Source organism: Echiichthys vipera, assembly GCF_963691815.1.
Source record: "Echiichthys vipera genome assembly, chromosome: 6".
Lineage (NCBI taxonomy): Eukaryota > Metazoa > Chordata > Actinopteri > Perciformes > Trachinidae > Echiichthys > Echiichthys vipera.
The window spans coordinates 19779748-19804644 of NC_139831.1; the positions used below are offsets into that span (position 1 = coordinate 19779748).

The 24897-nt window shown below is 40.2% G+C and overlaps 3 protein-coding genes across 4 annotated transcripts; 2 read left to right on the forward strand and 1 right to left on the reverse strand.

The window, feature by feature from the left end:
- Window positions 1–9340: 9340 nt before the first annotated feature.
- On the forward strand, window positions 9341–10250 carry LOC310948643 (gap junction beta-1 protein-like). The gene has a single exon (XM_083915840.1). It carries the CDS (start codon window positions 9345–9347, stop codon window positions 10170–10172), a length of 828 nt encoding a protein of 275 aa, XP_083771966.1. The 5' UTR covers window positions 9341–9344; the 3' UTR covers window positions 10173–10250.
- Window positions 10251–11978: 1728 nt separating this feature from the next.
- On the forward strand, window positions 11979–15618 carry LOC310948699 (gap junction alpha-3 protein-like). Of its 2 annotated transcripts, none has more exons than XM_083915905.1 (2): window positions 11979–12266; window positions 13150–15618. In XM_083915905.1, exon 2 carries the CDS (start codon window positions 13174–13176, stop codon window positions 14254–14256), a length of 1083 nt encoding a protein of 360 aa, XP_083772031.1. In that variant the 5' UTR covers window positions 11979–12266; window positions 13150–13173; the 3' UTR covers window positions 14257–15618. The 2 variants fall into 2 exon arrangements, with proteins under 2 accessions (XP_083772031.1, XP_083772032.1); XM_083915906.1 differs by lacking the exon at window positions 11979–12266 and adding an exon at window positions 12938–13023.
- A 4213-nt stretch (window positions 15619–19831) lies between these two features.
- vma21 (vacuolar ATPase assembly factor VMA21) lies at window positions 19832–23311 on the reverse strand. Its single transcript, XM_083915517.1, has 3 exons — window positions 23140–23311; window positions 22755–22864; window positions 19832–20793 (listed from the first exon to the last, which is right to left on the reverse strand). The coding sequence occupies exons 1-3, from the start codon at window positions 23193–23195 to the stop codon at window positions 20654–20656; spliced, it is 306 nt and encodes a 101-aa protein (XP_083771643.1). The 5' UTR covers window positions 23196–23311; the 3' UTR covers window positions 19832–20653.
- Between the last annotated feature and the right edge of the window lie 1586 nt (window positions 23312–24897).

Genomic DNA, 24897 nt, shown 5'->3' on the forward strand with positions numbered 1-24897 from the left:
CAATATACACACACATACACACACACACACACACACATATACATATATATATATATATATATATATATATATATATATATATATATATATATGCATCATCGGCAGCAGCTTGTTTGTTAGCGCATTAAAACCACTATTGAAAACTTGCATCCCTGTCAGTCTCTCCCTCGGCTAACTGTGTTTCCAGTAAATCTCCTCTCAAGTTAAATATACTGTATAAACAGTATATATCCTGAAAAGGAGAAATAAGAGTGTGTACATACAAAATTCATTTTCTTCACTTTCTCTGTCTGTCTGTGTTAATTGACATAGCTATAACCTGGTTTTAAATACAATGTTAAATGTGGCAACAGTTATTGGCTATACAGTATATATATATATATACCGTATATTGGCTATATAATAAACATGCTGTACCTAATAACCAGAATATGTTTACAGTCTTCATTTTAGAATATATTAATCCCATATTTATAAACCTGCACATAAATCATTGAGGTTCTGAGGGAGATCATGTTAATACTGTTATATCTTTCTTTTCTACAATCCCTCAGTGAGAGGTGCATTCTGACTGAATTTTGGATCCACAGGAAATTCATCAGTTCATCTTCTTTCAAATGAGGTTCAGCTAACACACGCTGAATCTTTGAATTTGCTCCCACACTACTGTTCCACATCAGTGGGCTTATTGTCTGGTTAAAAAAAAAATATGCAAAAGCCTCATGACATGTTGCGGTGTAAAAATGAATCACAAATTCTAAAGATTTGATTACAATCTGAGCAAGTAGCTCAGAGTACACTGGGACAGAAACTGCTGTTGCAGACGGATATCCTATTAAGCAACCCTCTAATTGTCTTCTTATTGACACATCCTTCTCCTTTAAAGCTGAAGTAAAGTGCCATTTTGCAGTTCTCATGCCCATTACCACTTTGTCCACTGGGTAAAGCCAGGCCTGTGATGCCAGCATTAGTGGCAAAAGAGCCATGATGCCTATCATTTCGGCTCTTGAGCAATAGAACTGTAGTTGTTGCCCCACCCACAAGATTTAGGTACAAGATCAAGTAGCAGCTTGACAAGTTCAAGCATAGAGCACTGGAAGAAAACAACACTGTGGATAGTATTAGGTGTAAAACCATAGGAATGCAAGTAGCAAATTGCATTCATTTTTCAACTTGGTGGTAATGCATTTAGACATCGGCAGCAGCTTGTTTGTTCGCACATTAGAGCCAGTATTGAAAACTTGCATCACTGTCAGTCTCTCCCTAGGCTGTGTTTCCAGTAAATCTCCTCCCAAGTTAAAGATCGTCCTATTTACCCAACTGTGGAAGTATCTCTTAATGAGGTTAGATCTGATATAAAAGACAACACAAGTACCTGGCATTGCCTGCATTGTGTTCGTTCTCTCAGCACACTCTTGCTACAAATGACTATTCTCCACAGAAAATACATTGGCATAATCCATAATACAGAAATCCATTTTCGTTTTTACCTATGAGTACGTTTAAAAAAAAAAAAAAGAAAGTAGGACAGGTTTCATTGATAACAGTTGAGGAAAGAGCAGTGACGATGAAACGTTGTAACCAAAACGATCTGAACAGTGGGAACTGTTAACGTTAATAGCTAACAACTTGGTCGACATTTTAACCAAGTTAATCACACCCTTGGCTAGCTATAGTTAACTGCTAGCGTTAGCCACCAGAGCAGACGGCACCAGAGCCCGGGCTCTAGTCCGTCACCAGTCCGACCATGACTCCTCAGCAGCAGGTGGTTCACCGCCAGCAGCAGCCCTCTGTAATCATCCAGAAAGTGCAATTAACTTTGAAACTCCTGAAGCTGGAAAATGCTCGGAATACACTTGAACAAGAACTTCTCAAACTCACCAACAAGGTAATGAGAACACCAGTTTCACGCCTTTTAACGTTAGATATGCGCTATATGATTATCTGTAAAGTGATTTAGCTAACTCAGAGGCCACATGGTGGAGCAAATGTATAATTTGGCTAACAAAGTTCTCTTGGCAGGCTGCAACTGCTCAGTTTTAATGAAACGAGGCACTGTTGGAAATTGCTTTGCTGCCAGAGCTACATTCAATACATATTTTCAGTATTAATACGTTCAACTAATTGATTAGTCATGTAAGTTGGTCTGTAAGAGGCAGAAATAGTGAGTCACCACGCAGAGTTCCTCTGGTAACTTATTAAATTGTCAATTGACTGCCAGATTTCTTGATTAATTTTCTGTCTTTCAACAAAGAAGCCGAACACTAATTGTTGCACATATTTTTTAAATGAACAGAAACAATTGAACTGATTTCAACGTCACAGCTTTTTTTCAATTTTCCCCCAGGCCTACGAAGAGGTCCAAGCTTTCTTGAATTCATCCGTACCCACTAGTGTCTTCAGTGATCTTGCAAATGCTTTGGATACAAAATGTCAAGCCATTGGAAACCTCTCAGCTTTATTAAAAGACCGCACAGTTGGTAAGACAATAATTGCTCATGTGAAATTGCAGATTTCCTTGTGTAAGACAAATGTGCCAAATTTCTTGATCTAGTATTCAGTGCGTGATTTAGGAAACGATTGTAAGTGCATCCTCATTTAACAAAACACTCTTTCTGCCTTTCGCATCTTTTACAGAGCCACACGTTTGTGTCAAGTCTACTGTCAAAAATGGAGTGAGAACAAATAAACTTCAGCTGCTCAGAGACAAAGGGATCCAAGCGACAGATGTTCTCAAGTTTGGGCCCATGTTACAGAACTCGCTCATGGCGAGCTCTATAGCCAAAGCAGTCCAGGTGCTTGGAGTCATGCTGTCCCTCCAGCAGTGGAAACATTCCCCCATCTCCCAGCCTTCAGCGGTCCAGCAGGATGACATGATATGCAACATCTCGTCCAGCTACAACACCGCTGTTGCAACTACGTGCTCATCCTCTTACTTAAAGGCTGAAGAGAAAGAACAGGCTATTGTTTTTGAGGAGACACGGCCATCAGATGCTGTGATTCTTCCACCTGCGATTATCGAGGGACCCAAGATTAACCAAGAGAGGCCACCACCACTACTACTACCTCCCATACAAGCTATATTCCCAGAGATCAGTAACTCTAATCCAATGAAAATAACCCCACTAATTAGCTGGGGATGTCAGGATGATATCCAAGTTCAACACCAAAAACAAACATCATCTCAGCTGCTTCACTTTCTCCGAGCTAAGGCTAAAAACATGGGTGCACTAGAGGTCACTGTCATGGAGTGGACTAAAAGTATGTGCACTTCAAGTCTGCCACAGTGGCCTCCCATCAAACCAGAAAGCTACCAAATCGGACATGTTGTGACAGATGATCTGATCGATGCACTAGCTCAAAAAACGTTATGTGCAAATACAGAAAGCCAAGCCCCGGTCTTCAGAGTAAAAAGAGTGGAATCAACTGGCTCCCTGATCTACACTTGTGTGATTGCAACAAAGACTGAATTGTGGGATATTGGAGACATCTTTACAGAGGTTCGACAGGAAGACCTAGAAGCGAGCCCCTTGGAAAATAAAGACTCCCTTAATCTAACAGCTCAGGTGGAGAACTCATGTCTAAACGCAGAGTTGAAAACCCAATCTCTCCAATGCACAGAACCTGAACATGTGAGACATTTTGCCAGTGCAAAAACAACATTGATCAACAGCATTAGCATTCCTGAGTTCCAGATCCAGAGGTTTGAAGAAACTGAAGTTGTGGTGTCTCATGTCGTCAGCCCAGACAACTTCTACGTCCAACACGCAGACTCCATCATGAAGCTGCAGGCCCTTGTCACAGAGTAAGTCATTCAGCATGGATTCCAATCTTGTCGGCCTTTTGTCAGCTTTTCTTAAACCTCACTGATTCCCTGATCACATTAACAGAACTTATAGAGCCACTCACTCTTTTTGTTCATTACTGCTTTCTTTGTAGATTTTTTTTCTTCTATTTTTAATAATCCACATGTTTCTGGTTGTCATTATTTTTTCTCATTTGCAGCAGCTGGAAAGCCAGTAGTTCATATGCTGAGCAGAACTGCATTCCAGACATTGGAACCCAAGTAATGGGTTGGTTCCCTAAGCAAGAACAATGGTGCAGGGCTCGGGTGACAAAAATATGTGGAGTAAGTGGAGGTGGGTCCAGTTTTGTGTATTAGATTTGCAAATGCATACCTTTTGAGATGTAAGCAGTGTTACTTTGCTTGCCTGTAGCCATTTGGAAATTCCTTTGTGTGTTTTTTTATTAGCTTAACCTTGCCATGCGCTCTGTTTTTTGGATGTCAGATAATAACGCCCCAGATGGTGCTGTAAGTGAGACATCTATCAAGGTAGAGGTGAAGAGGTTGGACCACGGTGACACAGCCTGCCTGTCACTGGTGAACATCAAGGAACTGACCCCGGAAATGGCCATCCTACCACTTCAGGCTATACAGGTCTCACTTGTAAATGTGAGTAGTTTCCTACAGATAATGTTTGGCTTCATTACTTTTCACATGTATCTAAAGTACCAAATAAAGCTGTCACTGATGAACATGTTAAGATTTTCAGCGACAGGCGTGCAGATTATCCCTCTCAGGATTTGCATACAGGGAGTATACTGTGTTCTGCACTGATGGTGTAGACTCAGTTACAGTTTGGCATTTGTCCATATGATTAGTCACAGCCTTATCTACTGGGCTGTGACAAAGGAAAGGAATTATCTCAGTTCATGGTGTTTGTTGTTTGTTTCCTTCCCCCGAGGTGGTGCCTGTGAATGGGAGTGATTGGTCCGATGAGGCAGTAAGCTGGTTCGCCACAATGGTGCACAACAGAGCACTCTATGCCAGATTCTACCCTCAGGGGCCTAAAGTCACAGTCGAGCTGTTCTTGGAAAAGGGAAAGCTCGGAGCTATGAGGTACTTGAGTATGAAACAGTCGGTTAATTATGAATTGTTTTAGGTGAAGTGTGCCCTTTTGTTTTATTTTACCAGCTATGATTGTGTACAAATTATGTGAGAGGTGCATTGAGTGATCGGCCAACTGTGGAAACTGGATGGTTGTCAGCTGATTGGCTGACCTAACTGACTTGTCACAAACACACACGCATACACACACACACACACACATGGTGTTGTCAACTTGGCCACATTCTCGCTCGATTACCAATTTCTCAGACCCTCTTTTCTAAAAATTGCAGACTCATTCAGACCATCATGCATGCTGCTCAGAGTCATGTAGTATGCAACCAGCTCTTCTGCAGATTGGGGTCTCTTTTCTCTTGCGTCATGCAGGAGGATGCTGCTCACCGCAGGAGAGGGAGTTAATATAATATAAACATCCTAACGTTCTTGTGAATAGATGCTGATTCATATAGTTTTGTATAAATAAAAACATACATAAATATGTAGTTTTTAGATATGACACTTCTTTTGGGAAAGTAAAACATGTTAGATTAAGTGGGATATACTGCAAAAAGGGTCTGTATAGTGACCTGTATCCCCTTTTACTTTTGAGATTCGTTTAAGCATGAGTATGTGAAGGTCCTGTAACCTGGTGTTGTTTTGGAGAAAATGTAAAACATTTTATTATTCAAGTTCAATTTTCCATTAACAGAAAGAGAAAAAAAATAGTTTGTCTTTGCTGCCAATTATAGTTCTTAGAAAAACTGTAATCGGTCAAAATTTGAATCGGCAGGTCAGCCTTTAAAAACTCTTGCATACATAATCTCTAAATTATGTATTTTGTTGCATTAAGAAATAGTACCGTGACAGAATATATGCTTATATTGACTGTATAATGGTTGCAAGGTCAATAACTGCACGATATCTTAACTGTATAATAGTTTTCCCTTCATTTCAGGAGGGGTGCTTCACTGTCTCTGAGACTGGCCCAGAATGGACACGCAAAACATAAGAAACTGAAGAATGTCGGCCTCATGAAAACAAGTAAGTGGAGTTGCAGTTTGGAAGTTGTTCACCCCAAATTGTCCATCTACAGTAGGTGGCAGTATAGCCTGTGTATGCACTTAAGATCTTGTATTTTGCTTTTTAGGCACTGTTCAACTCAAAATGAGGAAACAGGACTCTGAGTGGGAGAAATACCTAATCTCGTGCTACACACAAAGTAAGAAGTAATTCAGAGAGCAGAGGATGTTTAAAGTTTCGCTGGTGTTATTTTGACAGGCTTGTCAAATTTAAAATACAAATGTCAGCCCTGCCACGAAGCACACAAATCCACAGTAAACACTGAGACATTTAAATATTATTAAATGTGAGATAAATCACCAGTTTTTGATTGACCTGTGTACAAGTGTACATACCGTAGACTTTAAGGTTACACATCGACAAACTGCTGCCCTTCTGATGGGCACTTCGCAGTACTATGATAAATCAAGGAGATTTAAATAAAATGAAGATTAAAAGGCATTGATTGGATTAGTTCACATTCAACAAGCATTATTTGGTATGATGTTGTCTTACATTGCATTTCATAAAGTCAAGGCCATGTGAATGTAAAGAGTAAAACTAATGTGCTCATTAGAACTCGAGACATTGCTGCAACATTTATCTTTTTAGAGTAACAAATTGTGACTATTGTCTTTGAAACATTGTTTGTATTTTTTAAAATGTATGTATAATGTATGGGGTCATGAATATCTAATATTGTTTAATTCAGAGCACCTCCCCTTTGTACTTTATACTTCAGTATTTCCTTAAAAAAAACTGTTTCTTAAGTTCTTGTTATTCCAGCCACTAGACGGTGCCAGTTCAGTCAGATTACCTGCCATCTTTTAAGCGATAACCTTTGTTTGTGTGTGTTGGTTTTTTCATTTTTATTTATTCAGTTCATAATGATCATCATTGGAGCCATGTTGCCCAGGTTATTATTGAGTTCTTATACAATGGCAGAGCTGTTATTTTGAATGTACATTGCATATCTCTGCTTTCATAATAAAACTGTTATCTGTATGCTGGCCGTTGTATTGTAGAGTACTGTATCTATAGAGGGAATGTAAATGAGGTTTAGTTCATTCAAAGAACCCTCCCACTACATGTGTCATAAGTGACGCAGAAATGCTCACGGCACAGTGAACTGCTGTAGGTCATCTGATTGTACATGACAAATGACCACATTGTTTCACTTGCATTCAGTTTGTTGCTACTGTAAATTATTGTTTCTACTGTTATAGGGAGGAGCTGGGCCAGGACATAATGTGTAGACTCAGATGATAATAGAGAAAGGATCTCTAAATAATTTATAGTTTGTTCACATGCTGCACCTTAGCTCATTCATTGGCACTGTGTTTAAAAGCAGATGGAGAAATAACTATGAAGAAGCTCTGACCCAAATCACTGGATATTTGTCCTAAGTTGTGTACAGTATGACTAAATGTGGCATGTGCCCACAAAAGGATATCGAAACAGTCGAAACAAATATCATACAAAAGTAATTATTGTTCAAAAGTCATTTACGCTGAGATAATTAGTTCTACTGCAAAAACGTCTGTAAAAAACGGCACATGGCACAAAACAAAGTTAATTTAATTACATAATTACAATATATGCATTTACTGAGTATGATATATATAATGTGATTATGTTGCAAAATTAATTTTGAACAATAAAGAGAACTCGTCTTAATTAAATCTTGTGTATAATGATCTTTTAATTTAGACCTGCTTTAATATAGAATATAATAGAAAACCTTTACTGTCATTGTAAAAATATAACAAGATTAATATTGAAACATCCACATTGATGCTATAAAATAAGGTAAAAGGCAAAAATAGCAATAAAGTAACAGTAAACTTGATAAAAAAAAAAAAAATCTAGCAGCTTTCTATTACAATAGTGCTAATACTAATAGTCAGTGGCAGTAAAGTTATAACACTATAGTATCCATCAGTATTGAAAGGCAGTAGTAAAACCAAAACTGTACAAACAGAACCCAAAATATGAAACCTTATGGGTGAATGTATATTGAAGTTGAAGAAATTACAGCAGCTGTGACGGTTGTAGAAGTCAGTTGTTCCAGAGAATTATGGGAGTGCATTATGTATTTGTACAACATTAGCATTTCGTATCAGTTAAACACTTCATGTATTTTCCAGCTGAATCTGCCAACCTGTTAGTGACTGTGCTGTCGATGACTGCCTCAGGTCAAAAGCTTCCTTCACTCCCCTGCCTGCCAAGCACAATAATGTGGCAGGCTGAGGCCTTTTGTGTCCACACAGATTCCTTATTTTGCCCGGGGTAGGCGGAAATCGAGGCGTTTGATCTGAATTCTAAAGAGTCTTGTTGCAGCCCAATAAAGGCTGCCATTGTATGTAAATAGTTTATATAAGAGCATATGACTGCTACGGTGCAGGGCACTGGCTAGTGGCGGAGGAATGATTAGCATTTTCCAACCGCATGGTGTTCTCAATCCAGCCTTCTGGCTTGCTAAAAAAGACAATATTTTAATTCATTTCTTTGTACACATTTTTGTGTACCACCACAGCTGAAGGTAAAATGTTCCTCCGTTTAATTCTGTTTCATACTAACATGCACTGTTAGGTCAGACTGTGTGAATGGTGGTTGGCATGCCCCATTGACTTGACTCAACAAATACTTGAAATGTTGTTTAAATTATCATTACCATTTATATTTTTATTATTATTTGAATGAATGAGCTTTTAAAGTTTGATGATTTGAAGTTTCTATTTGGTAAATCTTGTGAAGTCTGTAGCACCCGGCTTATAAACAATAGAGGTCTCTCAGTTGTCTTCAAAAAAAAAATCTCACAATGAGACGGATGTCTTGCTGGTTCCTTGGAGAAATTTGCTGGCAGTCTGTCAGTCTGTCTGCAACTGGGCTGTAGGTCAGTTTGGGAGTACAGTATTAATACAGGGTGAGCAAATCACGTGGTTCGGCAAATGTTTCGCAATTGGCTTTCTCCTGTTGCGTATGGTGACGGCGCACAGTGGTAGGCCATCACCCCTTCTTTTATACGGCCAACTTGCTACTTGGCAATTCTTTTCTGTTGTTCCTCACTCTGCCAGCTTGATGCTCAGGCCAAACTTCAAGATGGTCATCTTTGGACCCGGCACTGCCTATGCCGCTTGCACTGCTGGCTGAGCCTGGTAAACCTCTAAAAACTTGTGTTACAGCAGTAAGACTTTTACTAAATTACTAGGTTGTTGCGGACGATAACAATAACTAAGTTATTTAAACTGATAATTGCTAAAAATGTGACTTTTCATCAGTAGGAAGGGCTAAATGGTGCATGTTTTTTAAAGTCTTAAAAGCTGCAGCTTAGACTTCATCCATGTAACCTTATCTGAAAATGTAATCTGTATTTTTTACAGTCCTGGAGTCGAAAATGAACTGGGGGAGCTTTTATGCCGTGATCAGCGGCGTAAACAGGCACTCTACTGGCATTGGACGTGTTTGGCTCTCCGTCATTTTCATCTTCCGTATCCTGGTCCTGGTGGTTGCTGCCGAGAGTGTTTGGGGAGATGAGAAGTCTGGCTTCACTTGCAACACCCAGCAGCCTGGCTGCAACAGTGTCTGTTACGACCAGTTCTTCCCCATCTCGCACATCCGCCTGTGGGCGCTCCAGCTCATCCTGGTCTCCACCCCTGCCCTGCTGGTGGCCATGCATGTGGCCCATCGACGCCACATTGACAAGAAGGTCCTGAAGAAGACAGGCCGCGGAAGCCCCAAGGAGCTGGAACACATCAAGAACAAGAAGTTTCAGATCACCGGAGCTCTATGGTGGACATACATGATCAGCATCATCTTCAGAATCATCTTGGAGGTTGCTTTTCTCTACATCTTCTACCTGATCTATCCCGGCTTTAAGATGGTGCGTTTGGTAAAGTGTGACTCGTACCCATGCCCCAACACAGTGGACTGTTTTATCTCCAGACCGACAGAAAAGACCATATTCACTGTGTTCATGCTGGCGGTGTCTGGGCTGTGTGTGCTGCTTAACCTGGCTGAGGTGGTATACCTCATAGGCAGGGCCTGCAGACGGTGCTTACAAGGCTCTGAGGAAGAGTCCAAAGTGGCTTGGATAAGTCAAAGATTGTCTTCTTATAGGCAAAATGAAATCAATCAGCTGATAGCAGACCATTCTCTAAAGTCTAAATTCACTGTGACCAAAAAAAGCCCAACTGAGAAGGGTGAAAGGTGTTCTGCTTTCTGAGACTCTGCCTCTTGTGTTCTCTTTCAACTAATCAACAGTAATCGCATACGTCCACGGAGCATGTCGCTGTGCATTAATGTCACATATTCTGTATATTTGATCATATAGACCATATAGTTCTGTATTTCCTTTTTTTATTCATTGGTTTTACTGACACAAGTGGTAGTTGCTGTTGGAACTCATCTAAACAGTGTGGAGCCAGAAGTGAAGGATTTTGGACCATGCCAGAGTTTTGCATGTTTTAGCCCATTTACTACAAATCAGCTGTGGTTTGGTTTCAATTGAAAACAGTGAGAAGCAACTTGCCTTGGCACAAAGTATCTTGAAAAACCATGCCTATTCAAAGACACTGATTTGAAAAAGAGGGGAGTTGTCCCGAGACACAGAACCAGAAACTAACAAAAAATGCTTAAGAGTATGCTAAAGTGTACATGATTACTGGTAAAATGGCCAAAATGTGCAAAAACACTGGTGCAGTCCTTTAAGATTACAGTAGAGATTACAATGCTGGATAGAAAGTTAACTTTTTATTTACATTCAACATATAACATGAACCATGTTACTTCCAGGTAGGTATGGAACAGGAAAAAGGGCATTTATGTGAGCAAATGCCATTAATTGTCAGTAACAGCCCTTTGAGCCAACAGCGGTATGCTTCGATTTTATTCGACAGTTTCATTTATTTGACTTTGCTAAACTTTGTGCAGACAGTTGTAACTAGTATGTAACTTGGCATACGGCCATCGAAATATTTTACAATATAACAATTGGTGCTAGAAAAAAGGTTTAAAATACTGTCAATGGATAACATCGGTCCGCAAGCGATTGAAAATAGAATTATTTTGAAACAATTTTTCACAAACATCTTTACTACTGATCTATTAATAATAAATGTCATCTCGACAGAGTAGTCAGAATGGTGCACAGAGCACAAGTTTATTTCAATAAACCTTGTGAAATCCCAGTTTTGTCCATACGTCTTTGTATATCTTTGCATGCAATCGGAAAATTCTGCCTAGCTTCTGTCTGAGGTGATCTTTTTTTTGTTTCAGAGAAATGTTTGAGGCTGAGCTCTGTTATAAACGATACAGTCAAATACTATTACCCTGTTAAATATTACTCAGCATCTCTCTGTTCCTGAAAATGTAATGTCCCATACGCTGCTATCACCTGGTCTATTCTTAAGTTATACACATTGTAGTGCAGACAAAAGCCCTGAAATGTATGCCTCAATGTTAATACACATATTTTCACTTAGGTAAATAATTGGTAAATACAGTATATAATAGGGGTTGAAACTACATGTTTGCATTATATAATAATGTAAGTAATAATGTAAGATAAGTTATTTCAAGTTATTTAGCAAACATTTGAGTTTCTTTCAAAACATTGTACTGAATGGGTAAAATAATGACATCTGTCATATTACAGTAATCGTAGTCCTTATATAGACAGTGTTTTCCATTTTAATACTTACAACCGGGGTTTCATCTCATTACTGATATGTTGAAACAACTTTTTCCTTCCTGTCACTGCGATTTGTAACTTGAGGATGCAAAAGGCTACACATCTCCAAATCATGGCCCCTGTGATAGGAGAGACCCTTGTACTATATTTAGACCACTTGTGGCCAGACAGACTTAGTGGACATCGTCATTGGCCAGCTGCCCTGTCACTCACTGTAACAAGCGAGTAGAGGGGCTTTAATAGTTTACATTAGAGAGTGTACCCTGTGCCAAATTTAACCACAGATGGGATGGGGTGGGGTGGGGGGGTTGAGGGAGGGCAGGCCGGACATGGTTGAGAATGTGTCTAGCGGGTTACTCGTGTGTTGTGGTCAGTGGAAGACCCCGAGGCCTGGGTCCTGATTCCTGCCTCAGCTGTATTTGAACTCAGAAGACTTGAGTCGGTGGGTTTGACGGTGTGGAACAGTAGGTTGTGGCCCAGCAGAAGTCCACTTTTCCTGTCCATTCAAGGGCATTGCTGGGGGCCTGAAGATCAGCTTTGCAGGGAGGCCTTTCAGCAAAGGAGGCGGCCTCATGGACCCTCGAAGACGTGTGGGGCTTCACCGCAGGGGATGCATAAGCTAACAAGGTGGGTTTCTGCAGTAAATTTGAATTCTCTCTCATCATTTGTGAGGTTAAACTTTTGTGGATTGAAGTAATTTCATGAGCTAAAAGATAAGACATGTATAGAGTATGTGTTGTGGTCAAAGGCTGTTGTTTGTTTACAGACTGTCTTGTCTAGGAACACAGTGTTCAGGATCGTCCACACCTCTTTTTATTTTATAATGTTTATAATATTGTTTTCTTTGGTCATGGGGGGTTAGTCTGAGGAGTTTAATATTGAAAGCCTTAGTTTGTTTAAAAGTCCTTAAAACACTATCTAGATTTCTTAATATTGGCTACCTAAAAATCTTTTCCCCTGCTACGTTTCAGCTCAGAATTCATTTTCACATTAATATGGTGTGAATGTGCTGTCCTACTGTACAGTACATCCATCAGAAGTAGAATATATTTTTAACAATGTGTTACAGGAACTGACAGTACAGACGTTACTCAACTGTTTCTAATTCGCACTTCCACCACATCTGCCTGGTGTTTGATTTCACCTTGTGCGTGGATCATGTTGCTGCGGCTCGAGCCATGAAGGCCGGGAGCTGCAGAATCATGACTGGAAACCGTCCTCCCCCCCTGTCCACACTTGCCAAATATATACCCTCCTAAAGTAAATATAATCCTGTCTGCGTCCACGTGGAAAAGGCCACTACCTGCTCAGCAGCGGAGTCCGCCAGTTGTACACTCTGTTAGCAGCTTGGCTCCCTTGAGACTCATTTAGTCTGCTGAACTTGGTAAGATGTTCTAGAGAATTTATAGTCATTAGGAACACTGAAGCTTACTTTAACTGGTAATATAACACCAGACACAAATCAAATCAAACTGGTTTTGACTCTTTTTTTTTTTTTTTGTACCTCCAGTCCCGGATCTGAGCTCACACAGCCATGGGGGATTGGAACCTGCTGGGAAAGCTTCTGGAAAAAGCCCAGGAGCACTCCACTGTGGTGGGGAAGGTGTGGCTCACCGTCCTGTTCATCTTCCGCATCCTGATCCTGAGTGCTGCGACAGAGAAGGTGTGGGGCGACGAACAGTCAGGCTTCACCTGTGACACCAAGCAACCGGGTTGTGAGAACGTGTGCTACGACTTCACTTTCCCCATCTCCCACGTCCGCTTTTGGGTGCTGCAGATCATCTTCATATCCACGCCTACGCTGATCTACCTGGGACACATTCTCCACCTGGTGCGGATGGAGGACAAACATAGAGAGAGGGAGAAGCACAGGGAACATGCACATCATTCAGACAAGCAGGCCCTTATTGTTGAGGGTAAGCACAAGAAGGCCCTGGTGAGGGACGAAAAGGGCAGAGTGCACCTGCACGGGGAGCTCTTGCGTACATATGTCTTTAATGTGATCTTTAAAACCCTGTTTGAGGTGGGCTTCCTTGTGGCTCAATACCTCTTGTACGGCTTTGAGCTGCAGCCAATGTACACATGTGATAGATGGCCCTGCCCCAATGTGGTAAACTGCTACATATCCCGTCCCACGGAGAAAACCATCTTCATCATCTTCATGCTGGGAGTGGCGAGCGTGTCTCTGTTACTCAACCTCGTAGAGCTCTACCACCTGGGCTTCACCAAGTGTCGCCAGGGTATCACCTTCAGGAGAGGTAATCAGTCCCGTGTGAGTCTCCCCAATGAGCCCAGTGAGACCGCGGTGCCATATGCCCCGAGTTATGATGACTACTTCCACCAGGTCCAGCCAGCCTACCCGCCCGTACCCGGCTACGACCTCTCCCCTCTGTCTGAGGGCACAGACTCTTCCTTCCACCCCTATCACAGCAAGGCGGCGTACAAACAGAATAAGGACAACTTGGCGGTGGAAAGGAGCAGCAGCAAGCCAGAGGAATGTGACCTGAAAGCAAAGAAGGGAGCAGGATCGGCCCCCGGGTCACCTACGCAGGCCAGGCCCGGCCGCAGTGCCAAACACAGCAACAACAAGACTAGAATAGACGATCTGCAGATATGAGGAGTTTTATGTTACTCTGAGGGTGTCTTAAATTGCTGTGAGGGGATCATATGTTGTTTGGAAGCATTCATACATGCTGAACTGACTCTTCTCTTCAAGATGACACAGGTTTGACTCATTCCAAGGGAGTGACAGAGGAGAAGCAATGTGTACAGTAATGTGTAAAGATGATTTGGGTCAATTATCGCATTTCTAATGAGCTTCTTCAAGGACGTTCTGCTCCACTGAGATTGTCCCAGAGCTGGTATTATCTTTTGAAAAAGTTAAAGGGGAACTACGCCCATTTCAAAATGAATACATTTTATCCCGATGTTCTAAGAAAGTCCAAAAATATAAGTTAACATGAGGAAATCTCTCCCCAATCCAAAAACTAGACAATTTCAGTTGCTCCATATACGATGATTTGTGAAAGATGTTATAGATGACATTGAAAGCACCCAGTGGACTGTATATGGGGACATTTTCCACTACAGTGGAATAAAGCTTCTTTCAGTATAAAAAAAAGAAAACAAACAAAATCAGTCTCCATCTATTGTCTATGGAGAAGCTCCAGACTTTATACTTTCCGACATCACAAGTTTGACTTCTCTGGTTTCTGACTTCAAGAGAGAGTTTCTCATGTTCACAAATACCTTTCCTTCTCTGTGTAAATAACATGTTGGAATTCTTGATTTAGTTGGTTTTCCCCTTATATTGGATTTCACATCCGACTGCAACGTTAATCATACATGGTGCGCCATTTGTGACACCACCGTACTTTCAGTCAGTGTTGTGAGGTGTTGTTTTATTTTATTGATTTGTGTCTGGTATGAATCTCTCCACTATTCACTTATGTCACTGAGAAAAAAAACAATAACAAAAACAGTCTGCTCAGGTTTTACATGAATGTGAATGAACCCCAAAAAATGCATCCCTCTGTATATAGCCACCCAAATTTTGGGAGCAGAATCCAGCGCAGAGACTTGTTCAGCGTTGGCCTGACCTCATTTGAGGAAATCAGATAGGGCAAATAGTTAAATTTAACTTCCTTTAACTGTTTTGAGGTCACAGTGTAGCATAGTTCACTTGCTTAGACTTGAAGTGAGAAGTTGTGCAATACCCGACAACACATTGGACACTGGAAACACTAATGTACCTAATTCCAGGACGCGCCTCAAAAGAAATTGCACTGGTCTCAGGAGTTCCCACATTTGTACTGCCTCTTTTTATTACGACAGCCAGCAAGTACATAATTGTAAGCACATGGTTTTGTTTATCCTTGTTTATATCTGTGTTTGTTCAGTTTGTTTTCTGTAAAGCACTTGGTGACAACCATGTTTGTAATACTTCTTGAAATAAATCTGTCTTAAATTTGCAAAGTTATGATCTCTTTATGAACTGTTATTTCATATTCCTGAAACAAACGAGTCAAGATCAGCTCAGGAGGAGAAATTATATTAATGGTAATATTAAGTGTCTATGCAAAGTAGCTCTGCAGGATGTTTTCTTCTCTTTTTGAAACACTGAATCTCTGAAATTAGAATGTACCATGTGTAGCTTGAGTCATCGGTATCCATCCAAAAACATTTTAACCAGTCAAGAACTGGCGTGCTTAAATACTGTCATGTGTAAAGTATTTTCTGTCTGCGTATCCCACACATGCACATCTTAAACTTGTGTGCCGCGTAAGCACAGCGCGCTGGCACTACCGGTATGGAAACCTTGAAATTAATGACATTTTATGTTCATGAGGTGGAAGCTGTCTCATACCTTTGGGGTGCTACATTTGTAATTTCCTTCCAATGCCTGATGTGTCAAGGGAAGAACAAATACATTTTTGACTATAGTACAATTTCTGAAAAAAGACGAGAAAAAAAACGACTCTTTCAACAGCAGTTTCTTGATGTGTTGAAATATGATTGAGTGTAGTCTGGGCAAACTATTCTGTGCTTTAAGTTTAGTGAGTTGTGGTGCCAGAAACAATGTTTTCCCCAATCTCCCAGACAAAACAGCCAGGCGTGTTTTAAAAAATATCACATCTACTTTTACAAATGAGAATAAAACACGAAGGTTTCTCAAAGTTATTTTAAGGCATACATCATCTGTAATAAAGGGATCATCTTTGATAAAAACGTGTTTGTGTTTCTGAATTGTTGACAGATGAACAGATATGAATTATGAGTAGAGCTGGATGTCCAGCACTTTGAAATGAAATCCTTTTCGTGTAAGGCCAGCATTTTCAAATTGTAGTTGCATCAGCCCATTGTAATAAAGGTTTCTGGTTTGACTGAATCACGTAATAAAAGTCTGCGATTTGTTAACATTTAATGACATTGAGTATTTTTTGTATAAAACTTCCATGACTTTGATCAATGGTGGCGTTTGTATTTTGTAGCTCTGTAAGTGAAATTAATAGCAGCATGATCACCTCTGACACGCTTGACAGGACAAGAATGGTGATCTCAGTGCAGTTTGTTTGAGGGACTGTACAAAATTACTTGGTTGGGGAGAGGTGCTGAACATTATGTTTTCAAAAAGCAACGCCCTGGTCAGTGTCTGGATGTGTTCTTTGGATTCTCCTCTTGACTATAAGAGAAAACACCCACAATATAGAGTGAGCCTGTCATTATTGTGAATTCACGTCAGAGTTCTGCCTCATCCGGTCAGGGTTTCATTCACAATAGTGATCCACTGGCGACTTACTACGAAATCAACATTTCACACAAATATTGATTTTAAAATAGTTTTGTGGATTCAGATGTCATTTCATAACTGTGGCCTGCTGTGCAAAAATAACAAATGACCAAAGAGAATTGAGTATTCAACAAGGCTTTGTTGATTAAGTAATATTATTGAACTGCTTAAATGCGTTGCATGCGAAACAAAATATATAATATGTGTGCAAATCAGTATCTTGTAGTAGTGGAAGCAACTGCCAAAATGATGGGGAAATTCTTTTTTAAATACTTTGATTATTGCTAAGATGAAGGATAAAGTAAAGGTGGGAGCTGCTAAAGTACACTAATGTACAAACACTATTTACTGTAATATAATATTTTAATAGTAGCCTATAATGAATCAAGACTGAGGACACTTTCAATTCCTGAAGATCCTCATAAAAATCAATGCCTGGTAATTTAAACTGTATGTCAAAAAAAATAACCTTTATAGGCTACTGAAAATACTATTTTACATGTTTGGTATGAATAAACACTATTGCTTCTAAAGTGCTGAAGCCTGTAATTATGTTCTCAAAAGCACCTGGGACAAGTTTCCTGGGCAATAACAGCAACACACTAACACAATACAAGCTCTGCATTGGTTATGTCTAATGGTGGATATAATTGTATGTGTCCAGATGAGTTATTATATCGTTTTATCCTGTTTCCTTCCCTGTGGTGTGATGCTTCATATTATATTATTTTCCACCAGCTGTAGCACAGTACTCTGCTGCCATCTCCCTCTACTTTGACTTAAACACTGACACGCTGCTCATCTCTGGGTTGTTTCTATTGGCCACGCCATCTGCTGGGAAAAGCAATTCCAGGTCACAGAGACACCTTATATTGTGTTATGCAGATAGTGATAATCATAGTTCATTAAATAGTAAAGATGTATTATGATGATATATATATATATATATATATATATATATATATATATATATATATATATATATACACACAGTATATCTGGCTGTTCAATAAGGACATATGTGTACAAAGAGTCTGCATGTGGATTGCATTTTAAAACAAGCATGGCACACAGACCAAAATCATCAGGGAGCGTTGTATTTAATCCCTGACTCAAGTAAGTGTTCAGTGCTCTCTGGCATGTTTTTCATCACACTCGCACAATACACCCAACCTGCTAATGTGTGATTAATGACAAAGAGCCAGAAGCAAAGCCCGTCCTTGCACCAACTTTGTATTGCTGCAAGGGTAACCTTGTGAAATATCAGCCAAAAGGAAAACGAGGCTTCTGATGTTTGCTGACTGAATCGGTCTGATTGCTTGCAGGCCTGTCACCTCATCACCAACACCAGTCTCACTAAACTCAATGCAGACCACACAGCTCCAACACCAAACTCTGCAGAATACGGCGTGAGAGCCACACTAATGTGCTGTTGAAAAGAGCCTCACACGGCACAGAGGAAAATGAGCATAAATCAGCTGCTGACACGGTTTGTGAGGCAGAAAACGTCATTATGGCTCGGCTTCTGTCAGCTCTTGTGCTGGCCTCCATATTGTCTGTCTGTGGGGACAGGCTGACTGTTTGCTGCCACCATGTGACAGCTGAGACTTGCTGCAGAAGTCAGTAGCTCATTGTACTCTCTATCAGACATGGGAAAAATCCGGCCCATCATTTACTTTAAGAGTGAAAGTTTTTCTGTGCACACAATCTAAATGACTAAAACAAATGCCTTTATGTGCAATCTCAAAGACTCTGAATTAGGTAATCAGATTTATTTATATATCCACTGTAGCATTTTGTTATTGCATGTCAAGTTTGTTGCTGTAGTGATGGTTGTATTTGCTTCTGGTACAAACACTGTAACAAATCTCTGTCTGTGATGACAGAGAGAGCCACACAAGGACTGTGTACTTGCACACAAATCTTTTCATGATTTTGACTTAACATAAATATAACTAAGCTGATTCCTCAGAAAAAAATCAATCTCAAGGTAAATAAATTAAACACACACATGCATCTCTGGGCACACATCTGGGTTTGGTGTGGGCTTACACAACAGATGGTAGAGGAAGCCATGCCTCTTGTGTGACACAGCTTGTTAATCATGTGCACAGACCTCATTTATAAAATATTCTATCACAGCTTCTTCTCAAAGATTAAACTGATTGTTTTTAGGCCACTGATATATTTCTATTATCCTTCATATTCATATTATTGTGTGCAGCTTATTTTTGCACTGCTATATTCTCGTATAATTATCTTGTATATATTATTTTTGCCCTGATATTGTCATCATGTGTTCAGTTATTTCTCACAAACATATATGTGAGGAATGATACCTGATGGTGTCCATTACAAGGAATGAATGGACAACAGGCCCGAGCATCAACCAGGACAGTTGTCTCGATTCATTTAGAACGGTGAATAGACAGTTTCACTGAAACTACTTCGGTGTCCATTAACATGTTTTAATGGCAGAGCGCTGGAGCCAATCAGAAATGAGTATTAACCCAGTATAGTAATGTGTAAAGCTTTCCAATGTTATGCTGCTGTACTACTGCACATGCTTCTGAAAATTGTCTCTGGGGGACAAATAAAGGGTTTTTGAATTTGAATATTTTATACATGGCATATATATTATATATATTTATAATGTAAACATTTAACATGTAACACGAAGAACATGGTGTAATAGAATTTTTTAACATCGGATCTTGTCTGTATCATTAGTGTGTTCTTTGTGTGGGTATTTTCACGCACAATTTGACCCAATTTAATAATTCAATAACAATTAAAATCTAAACATTCATTTCCTTTAGTGAACCGGCAAAAATGGCGCTAAACCTTAAAAAATACGTGAAACAAGTAAGAAGTTAGAATTTTCCAAGTTTATTTAAGCAAGTCAACATTCTCATCTGCATCACAGTAGTTCACTGACAACATCCTCAAATCAACATCTTTATTACAAAACATTTCTTTAAATACAATTGCATCTTGTAATAAATTCTTAATTCAAAGTTCCAAAATAACACACACACACACACACACACACACACACACACACACACACACACACACACACACACACACACACACACACACACACACACACACACACACACACACACACACACACACACACACACACACACACACACACACACACACACACACACACACACACACACACACACACACACACACACACACACACACACACTTTTTAAATTAAATTTGCAGATTAGAAGTTTTGGAATTTAAGGACAAAAGGGTCACATTTGTATGTGCATTTGTGTATTTGTTTGTGTGTGTCTGTGTCGTCATTATCCTAAACCCAAGATGTCTTACTACACGTCAAACTCCTACTGTGAAGGGACTTACAGCACGTAAAGAAATGGCAGCTTTCAATAAAGCTTCTTAAAAACAGGGGCCGTCCTCTGTCAACAAAAGTTACATTTTTTAGAGAACAAAGAGAGGAAAAAGGGGGCCTAATGAGGCTGCTGAAAAAACCCACCCAACAGCCCTGACTCTTCCCATTATATACTAGTTTCATGCTTTAACCTTGTGTTAAAGCCTAAGCACAAATCAGATCTCCCTAACAGTCTGGTTGGTAGATGGTGCTTTGTTTAGTGCTGGAGCCCATGGTGGTGGTGGTGGTGCCGCTGCAGTTCCATGCCCCTGTCTGTCCGTCTCCTCCGGTCTTATGAGCTGATAAGGACGTGGCTTAATCGTGTTTGCCCTTCCCTTTAGGTGTACCTTCGTTCCAGGCCACATAAACAAACAATGCCAAAACCACGTGCACAGCGAGCACTGCAACAATGGCTGCATAGAAGTAGCTGTCAGAGCTTGACATCTTCATGGAACCTGGAGGTGGAGAACAGTTAACAGTGATGACAAGCTGCTGAATTACAGTCCCTAAAGTGTCTAGACCTTCTTTTATGTGGATGTCTACAACTTTCATAAAAAAAATAAAAGTAAGGGTCGGCGATATTGATTATCTTAAGATGATAAACAATGTTTACCATTAGATTTTTTATGTTCTGTTTGTACTGTGCCATAACCCTTTAATATCTCTGGTTGTAACAAGTCATTGTGGGTAATATCATAAATCAATAAGTACAACAGCTTAATGTCAAATGATTTGGCACCTAAGGAAAATAGACAAACAGATACTCTCATCTGAATGTTCGGAAGACAGTTTGCATCAACAATGAAAGGAAGATTATTAAAAACCATCGTTTTGCTTTACTGTTACTATTGGAGCCTGACCTAGCCTGAGGAGGGACTATATTATTAGCCATTATTAGCTTTTCACAGATGCATTGGTATGGTAATCTATTTTAAGTATGTTTAGGGCATTTATGTCTCCTTTAAAATAAAGAAATATGAAAGGAGCGAAGATAAAAATGAGGAATTGTTTGTGATGATTTATAAACGGTGATGCAATTAAATAAGCTGACTCTCGTCAGATGAATTTTCATAGCTCCACTCATCCATGTGGGATTGCTCCATAGGAAAGGTGTCTGTGGAGCAGCTCCAGACAAACCACTTGTCCGTCATCTTTATTGACGTGCTACTTCAACCACCCACATCAAAACCAACCTGTGATGCTAATGAGAGCGAACAGAACAGCCGACATCTTGGATATAGCAGCAGTGCAATAAGCGTCATGTCGGTAAATGATCAATGTCGTCTGTGCAAGGAAACTTCCCGGTTAGAAGGCAACTTTGTGCGCGGCAAACTTCCTCAATGCGAGCTGCCATTATTGCCTGAATCAAAACAGTCGCGTCTCCGCTATATCACATCTATATCCCGTCCCGTCTATATTTCAGTGACCCCCAAATCCCTCTCCTATAGAGCGATCCCAGATGGATGAGTGGACCTAGGCGGAACAAAATCCATCTGTTTAGGGCTTTTTCACACTGCAGTTGGACCCTGGGAGCTATGAGAGCCTGGGGATAACAGTGATTGAGCCTACGATTACATCCACACTAGACCAATATGCACAGAATCTGAGGAACAAGCTGTAGATTATAAACTTCCCCGCTGACTCCCAGTGCCGTGAGCTGTGCATTTGTAGCAAAAATAAGGAGGTGTTATGTAGATAACTCCTTATTTCAACTTCACGAATCAGCTGTTCTTCGCTGCTTTCAACATAAGTTACAAGTATTAATAAAAAAATGAGGTGTCTGATAAAAGTTCAGCTCAAGGCCAGTCCGAACATTCCAGTAGAAAACAATGTAATCAAAGTGATTCCCTCACTGACACTCGCTCGCCATTAGGATACAATGTGAAAACGCATTCACACTGGCACAATCCAAGTGGGCTACCCCCGACTTTAACCTAAGACTGGCTGGCCCTGCTCAGGGTTAGGCCAGAGTTTGACGGGTCATCCACTTTAAATGGAGTTAACCCTGGGCTGATATTAAACTATGGAAACACTAATGTTAACATTAGTGACATGTTACAACACTTTTTTAATTAGCAAGCTTTCAGTCAGAGACCTTTTTCAAACCATGAGCTGCTATGAAAGCTTGCTAACTTAAAACGAGTTTTGCACGGATCTGAGTGTGCGGATGGATATTTTTTTATAAATACTGACATACAACTTTCCAATATTATTATTTATATTTGAAAATATATATTCAAATCCAATGTGCGTCAGACTGTGTTTACTATGGCAAGCTTTTATCTGGAACAAGACATGAAACAAGGTGAAGAGTGCAGGTTGTGGAAGCATCCAACTTTCCTCTCGAGGAGCAAAACTAATATAAACTGACATCGACCTGCAAAACACAAACGAGCCAGTGTTTGCAGAAACCTACCCTCAAAGATGTACGCCTTTGTTGCGAAGTAGAGTCCAATGGGCAGCGTGACCATCAGGATGGTGAAAAAGAGCAGTGTCTTGAGGGCTGACACCAGGGAGCTTTCATTGCTGCAGGAGCAGAGAAAACAAGACAGTGACCCTACTGTTTCAGGAGCAACGGGACTGACACGCTGACTACTGATGTGGGGATGCCCTCGGGCCACCATTATTGCTGCGCCACATCAAATAACACTTTTGTAAACTTTAACACATGTTCAACACCAGATAGCAGCGGAACAGGGCGGACGGGTCGTTGTGAGAACAAGCGCTGCTCTGCAGACACAGAGGCTAAGCTAACTTAGCTCACATTAGCCGTTCATTCGTGTAAGCGGTTGTTTTCTCACCCTCGGTAATAAGCCGGCGGTCCGCCGTCCGACTCTGCTCTGACTGATCCGTCCATAGCTGGGCCGACCGGGGGTGAGGTCACGATAGTAAAATAGGGAAAATATAATCGGTTAACGTTAGCGTTTTCTTGTGTGTTGTCACTGCTGAAATCCCTTTTTTCCGCACAAGATCACGAGACCGTCACATGACCAACGAGATTTGACGTCACTTAGTCTCGCGAGGCAAGGCTTTTTTTTTATTCTTAAAGAAATTCATTTAATAATAAAATTAAAAATGGCAATAATACCGCTCTCAACATACATACAATGCACACTGCATAACAAAACTATACATAACCAACTTAAATAACTTAAATTGTATTAAAAATAAATAAATAAATAAATAAATTATTGGGTAGAATTATGGGTCCCCAAACACCTTCATCTCCTTATAAGCATCTAGAGATCTTGCATGTTGTGAGGTGGGACTTTGGGGCACTAGTCAAAGCCTCGTTAATCTTTATCGGTTATGGTTATCATTTTCTTATGTGGTGTCCCTTCCTCTGCATCATGGGACCGTCGCATGACGAGGTTTGATGCCACCTAGTCTGGCGAGGCAAGATTTTACACAAATGGATCCAAAAATTATCATGATAGGAGTGTATGTATATATATCCATATATATCTATATATATAGATAGATATATATACTATCAATGAATGTTATTGTTAGTATGGGGAAATATTACCTGACCAGATGTCAGTCTACACAGCAGAAATGATGGCAATATTATATTATTACAGTGGGTGGAGGAAGTAACCCAAGACAGAGTAGCATATTGTGTTGACTCTGTAGTAAGCAACCAGGATGGGAGATGTTTTGGCAAAGGAGAAGTTAAGTACGGAAGCCTTGAAAGGCAAGGCAATTTTTTTTTCAGGCATTGTTGGCCAGAACCTAAAAATGCAGCATAAACAACATGTCTTACCCTATTAGTGAACTACAAATGTCTGTAAAACATAATGGGACCGTGCATAGGTGCTAACTTGGGTTAAACAGTGTAGATAAAAGATGAAAATCTGATGAAATCATATTGAGAAGAGACATGGCTACTTAATATTCACCTCAAGGGATCATGTAGCCATGATGCCTGCAAGCAGTGTAAACCTACCTAATGTGTGTATGATGCAAGAAGGCAATATGTTAAATAAGTGTAACAACAAATAGAAAGTTAAGTAAACACCTGGACATTATTTGTACATCCCAGCTGATGTGTCGCTGTTTCACAGGAGGTCTGTGTGTTTTAACTGTAGTCTGCTGTTGTTGTTTTTTTCAGGTGATTTAAGAAGATAAACATGAGATCTACAGTACCAGTCAAGTTTGGAAATGCTTTTTTCACCTTTGACTGGTAGCCCACTGTATGCCCACACAAAATTACCAACAGACATACTGTAGGGACACTGGTTTTTGTGTTAGGGGCCTCCACAGACAGTAGTTGCTGTGGGCTCTTCTTCAGTGGGGTTGTTGTTGTCAGTTGATGCCTAATAAGAATAAATACAGCGACTCGAGCCACAAAACCATCTCTGCCTCCCTAGTGATTATCACAATGAAGTAGGCGGATGTGATCATATATGTGTATGTTTGCGTGTGTCTGGGTGTCTGTGTGTGTGGCGCGGACATGCATGCTGTATGCTTATTTTGTCAACATCAGCTCATGTAACAAAACGAAGACATTCTGATGTCTCTCACCATCAAAACATCTGATCAACAGCTTTAGGTGT

Excerpts from the sequence above, each read along its gene's own strand:
- LOC310948643 (XM_083915840.1), top strand. The coding sequence starts at position 9,345 with ATGAACTGGGGGAGCTTTTATGCCGTGATCAGCGGCGTAAACAGGCAC.
- LOC310948699 (XM_083915905.1), top strand. The coding sequence starts at position 13,174 with ATGGGGGATTGGAACCTGCTGGGAAAGCTTCTGGAAAAAGCCCAGGAG.
- vma21 (XM_083915517.1), bottom strand. The coding sequence starts at position 23,195 with ATGGACGGATCAGTCAGAGCAGAGTCGGACGGCGGACCGCCGGCTTAT. Across the intron at positions 22,865-23,139 it reads CCGCCGGCTTATTACCGAGG|CAATGAAAGCTCCCTGGTGT; the intron begins GTGAGAAAACAA and ends CTGCTCCTGCAG. Across the intron at positions 20,794-22,754 it reads AAAGGCGTACATCTTTGAGG|GTTCCATGAAGATGTCAAGC; the intron begins GTAGGTTTCTGC and ends CTCCACCTCCAG.